This window comes from Nannospalax galili, unplaced genomic scaffold, assembly GCF_000622305.1.
Source record: "Nannospalax galili isolate Female #2095 unplaced genomic scaffold, S.galili_v1.0 scaffold639, whole genome shotgun sequence".
Taxonomy (NCBI): Eukaryota; Metazoa; Chordata; class Mammalia; order Rodentia; family Spalacidae; genus Nannospalax; species Nannospalax galili.
This window is the reverse complement of record NW_008344644.1, coordinates 1,525,586-1,530,784: the sequence shown is the minus strand read 5'-3', so window position 1 is coordinate 1,530,784 and position 5,199 is coordinate 1,525,586. Positions and strand designations below refer to the sequence as shown.

The following is a 5,199-nucleotide window of genomic DNA, read 5'->3' as shown; positions in this document are numbered from 1 at the left end:
TGGTCTGGAACTCACTATGTAGACCAGGCTGGCCTTGAACTCACAGAGATCCACCTGCCTCTGCCTCCCGAGTGCTGGTATTAAAGGTGTGCACCACCACTCCCAGCCATATTATGCTTTTTAAAAATTATATTTTTAGAAAATTTTGCATGTGAATGGTACATAGCTGTGGGGGTCAGAGGACAGCCTGCAGAAATCAATTCCCTCTGTCATGTGGGTCCCAGGGATTGAACTCAGGTCTGCAGCCCTGACAGCAGGTGTCTCTTCCAACTGAGCCATCCCACCATCCCCCTCAAGTCCTTTTTGTTTAATGGCATAGTATTTGTATATAGAAATACAAATGCTTTGCAAATAGTGTTATACTGTTCTGCTTATGGCATTTTGACAAGGGAACATCTACATGTTCAGTACAGATGTGGGTCTCCTCTCCAACTCTTAGGCATCTGTGGTTAGTTACAAGCTTATGGATATAGAACCCATGGGTGCAGACCACTAACTCGGTATGCTCAAGTCTGCAGTGCACAGTGATTGCAACTTTGTCTAGGGCAGTAACCTTCCTGTTGTTAGTTTTCAGGTGGGAGATTTGGTACTCATCATCCTAGATGAGCGGCATGACAATTACGTGTTGTTCACTGTCAGTCCTACTCTGTATTTTCTGCATTCAGAGTCTCTGCCTGCCCTGGATCTGAAACCAGGTGAGGGCGGTAAGTGTCACATCCAGTTCTAAAACGTTAATTTTGAGTGGAGGGTTATGTTCCTTCTGTGTGTTGTTAAATATTCAGAATAAGTCATTAAGAAGGAAATCTGATTGTTTTATAGATTTTTTATTGAATTTTTGCGATTTCCATACACTATAGTTTGATGTATTTAGACCCCCTTCCCTGTCCTCACCTCCCTTCACTGCCCCATTTTTCATGAAATCTGCATTAGCCACATAAAGGTTCGGCCAGGCATGGTGGTGTAAGCCTTTAATTAAGCCCAGCACTTAGAGGCAGAGACAGTGGATCTCTGTGAGTTTGAGGCCAACCTGGTGTGTGTAGGGAGTTCTAGGATAGCCAGGGCTACGTATTGAGACCCTGTCTCAAAAAACAGGATTCAAATATGCTGTGACCTAGTAATTTCAGAATTATTTGTCCAGATCCTCAGGTACATCCTGTTGAAGTTTGTTCATGGAGACATTACCAATTTTTGTCAAAAAAATGTTTTAAGTATTGTCTTTTCTATGCTGTTTATTAATAATTTTTTCCTACCTTGTTCTTCATTATACTCATTGATACTATAATTCTGTGTTTGGACAAACAATGAGCTTTGCTAAACATGTGAAGTTCCCATGTCCATTATCTGTTGGGTCATTAAAGAATTGAAAACGATAGATATTCCGGTGCTCTTAGCCTAGATAGGATTGTTTAGAAACAGCATAGCCCCCTGAACAGATAGCTTTTTCAGCATGACCTGTAAACAAACACCTGTTCTTGGACCATGATGGTGTCACACACAACTCCATCATGCCTTTTTCTGGGTGAGTTGTTTTAGAATGCCTGTGGGACAGTAATTAAGTATCATGAAAAGTAAGAACATAAGCATACCCCTAACTAGTTTTTTTGACACAAGGGCTCATCGTGTTTTCCATGCCAGCCTTAAACTCTTGTGTATCTGAGGCTGTCTGAACTTTGGATCCACCTGCCTCCGCCTTCCAAGTGCTGGGATTTACAGCATGTGGCACCACACCTAGCTATGTCTCTTTTTTTTCCTGATCTTTTTGCTGTTGTTCTTTTCACTTGTTCAAACCTTTTGTTTAATTATGGAGTTTTGTTTTTGCAGTGTTGGGATCAGACCTAGTGCCTTGTATATATGCTAGTTGAATATTCTGTCTCTGAGCTATATACCCCAACCTTTTTAAATTTTATTTGAAAATGTTTTATGTTATAAAAATTCATAAGTGAAAGAATCCATATCTTTATCCAGATTCACCTATAGATATATTTCAACGTTTGCATTATCTGTATATTTCTAAATATATAAATATAAAATATGTCCTAATATTCTGTGAATTTGAAAAGAATGAGTGTTTACCTTCCTTCTTGCCCTCTGCCCTCATCTTCAGTCTCTCCTTGCACAGGAAGTACTCTTTCAGACTTAATTTTGATTTTTTTACCATTACTAATTTTTATTGACTTCCAGTTGTGTTCACACTGCTGAGCTAGCACTGTGGTGCAGGCTCCTGCCCATACCGTTTAACGCACTGCCTCTCTTTAATCCTAGAAAGTGTATTTTGCCCAATTTGAGACATGGAGGGTGTCTTTGGTAGTTTGTTCAGTAGGTGGCAGTGTTGGGTTAGCCTAGGTTACCTGTTCTGTACTCTTGCTTAGGTTTCTAGTGTTTCTTGAACTATTCAATACTTGGCAAATGTTTTAACATTTTTTGAAAAGTAGTACAAATCCAGTTTTGTTTCAATAAATTAACGTTTCAGTGGTTTTTAAAGTCTTATGTTCTTTGACCATGAGAACGTCATTACTGTTCGGATTCTGGTCATCCCTTTCTCATGAGTGTACTTTGAAAAAGAAATTAACAATTTATTCGTTAGCTTCAGGTGCATCTAGAAGACCCTGGGTCCTTGGAAAAGTCATGGAAAAGGAATACTGTCAAGCCAAAAAGGTAAAAATTATTCCCTATAATATAAACCTAGGAATTTAATTATAGAAATTGTTACTAGTTCTTTCAGCCTTTTTTGCTTACTTTGTTTCTTGAATTTTATTAAGTTTAAGCAAAAGTTTAATAAACATTCGTATTATTGTATTTAGGTAGACAAAGTAGATTCCCAATAATCTGTTTACCTACAAAGGAAAACTACTAGTGTACTCAAGTTGAAACACCCCTACATAACTGCTGGCCACAATGAATTCTGTTTGTATGTAAAGTTGCTCTTATTTCTATAACTCTATTGAGGAAAGATGCTCTAAAATACTTGGTGACTTCAAAGTGAATTGATGAGTCAGGCATAGTAGTGCATGCCTATAATCAGAGCACTTGTGAAGCCGAGGCAGAGACAGAAGGAGTTCCGTGCTACCCTGGGCTATAGAATAAGACCTTGCCTCAAAACAACAAAAATTGGGTGTGTTGGTGCTCACCTGTAATCCCAGCACTTGGGAGGCAGAAGCAGGAGGGATACTACCAATTGGAGGCTGGTATAGTCGGCATAGTGAGTGCTAGGCCCGCAAGGGCACCAAGACTACACATGAGAAAGAAAGGAAGAAAGGAAGAGTGGTTGGATCTGATCACAGAGTGAGCACTATTGATGAATCCTATAAAATTGGTGAATCTGTCATGTAGTCCCCGACTCCCTGATACTTAAAATCATGTGACGTGTGGCTCACTGTAGTATATTCTCTAGTAGCAGCTACAAACCTCTGCTGATTGAGTAGCACAGCGTATTCTTACTTGGGTAGGTCTTTTGCAGTTTGATACAGACTAAAGACTCTATTCCCCCTATCCCCACCCCTCCTGAATAGGTGAGAGTCTGTGTAATTGATTCAACCTTCAAGTGATTCCCTTTTTTCTTTTAGGCACAAAACAGATTCAAAGTTCCTTTGGGGACGAAGTTTTACAGAGTGAAAGCTGTTTCGTGGAGTAAGAAGGTGTAGCCCACGGGAGAAGTGACTACATCTGAAGTCGTTTTCTGATTTGTCCTCCAGTGCTCAGAAATCACTCCAAAAACAACCGGCCGACTTTTCATACAAAACTTCACATAACAATACACTTCATTGGTGGATATCACTTACTTTTTAACTAGCTACATTTCAAGAACAATAAATTCATCAAAATCTTGGCTGAATTAAAATGGTTTCCTTTCATTTTGTTTCCAACCAGATAACTAGAAATGTGGACCAAACTAGTTCATTTTCTCAAAGGGCATAACCTGTGCACTGTGGCTTATAACTAGCCATATTAATTGCCTGTTAAATAAACATTAGCTTGAACTTAGGTATTAAATGTTATTATTACCAGCATTTGTCCTTTTGTGAACTCAGTATCAGAATACTTGCACTCTTTAACACATTCTTTATAAAATGTATAAATTCTCCCAAACCATTTAAAGAGGAGTGTTATTATTGCATGCAGATAATCACAATCTTGAGTTTGTCTCAGACTGCTAAAGCAAATTCTTTCTTTTTTTTTTTTTTTCTTTTTCAAATGCCCTTTGGACGTTTCAGAAAAAAAGAACTCTGTAATTTGACTGACTTTAAGATCAGCCATAAATAATGAACAGTCTTCAGAAGCGCTTTCCTCAGCGAGGTCACTTGGGCTCTCCAGGGAAGGAGAGTCTCTGCTGTTAACATTTTCAAGTACAGGACTCAAACTTCCCCAACATCTTAGAGCTGTTTAGAATAATCATATTGATGAAATTGTAATTCATGGTTGAGTTTCAGAAAAAGATATTCATTGTACATTAACCTTTAAAGGTCGTTTAAATAATAAAATACTGTATTGTAAAAGACCTGTACAATTTTAAAATAATAAAGATTTGAAAGTGTAAATGTGTGTGCCTTTTAAAGAAGGTTACATTTTTAATATATTTGAGTGATTGCTGGGAAGTGTGAAATTGTTCTGTATCAAAGAGTTACATGTTTATTTCAAAACTGTTGTTTATATGCTGTGTAACAGGGTAAAACAGTGTTGCGTAGAGTAGAATTATGTAAAGCAGACATTCAGAGAAGCCATCCTTGAGCAGAGGCACTTAAATGAATAGTAGATTTGAAAGAGGTTTTTTCAGGTTTGTGGCTAGCAAGCAGTAATGATTCTTTTTCAGAAAATATTTAATTTCTTCAAAAAATAAGTTGGATATTTTTATAAACATGTTATCTAATAGTATGAAAATGGAATAAGCATCATAGTGTGTAGAATTTGACAACATTCATGAATAAATGAACAGATGATTTCATACGTTTCTACTCAGTCCTTCCATGATATCTTTATGCTCAGTGTGCCATCTAACAAATGACTTTATGTCAGGGGTTTTAACTGATGTGCTTGCGTCTAAATGACTCTGCTAGGCAGGCTGTTTTTACTTAGGTGGCACCCTTCAGATGTAATATGTGGTCATTGTGCTGTGGATTGCTGTGTATCACAGCACATGACAGCGGACCTCCGTTCTTATTAATACCGATGTTAACGTGGCTGCTGATTGCTTTGTTGTATTCT

General features: G+C 37.9%; 1 protein-coding gene across 5 annotated transcripts in view; it reads left to right on the top strand.

Moving 5' to 3' along the window:
- Nucleotides 1–4,949, top strand: part of Rb1cc1 (RB1 inducible coiled-coil 1) — a 68,863-nt gene extending 63,914 nt beyond the window's left edge. For 2 of the 5 annotated variants that reach the window (XM_008840906.3, XM_029567266.1), the window contains exons 22-24: nt 568–704; nt 2,585–2,655; nt 3,564–4,949. In XM_008840906.3, the coding sequence (XP_008839128.1) occupies nt 568–704; nt 2,585–2,655; nt 3,564–3,641 (286 nt within the window). In that variant the 3' untranslated portion in view covers nt 3,642–4,949. The remainder of the gene's footprint in view (nt 1–567; nt 705–2,584; nt 2,656–3,563) is intronic. The other 3 variants (XM_029567268.1, XM_008840907.3, XM_017800076.2) reach the window with 3 other exon arrangements.
- Nucleotides 4,950–5,199: the final 250 nt, after the last annotated feature.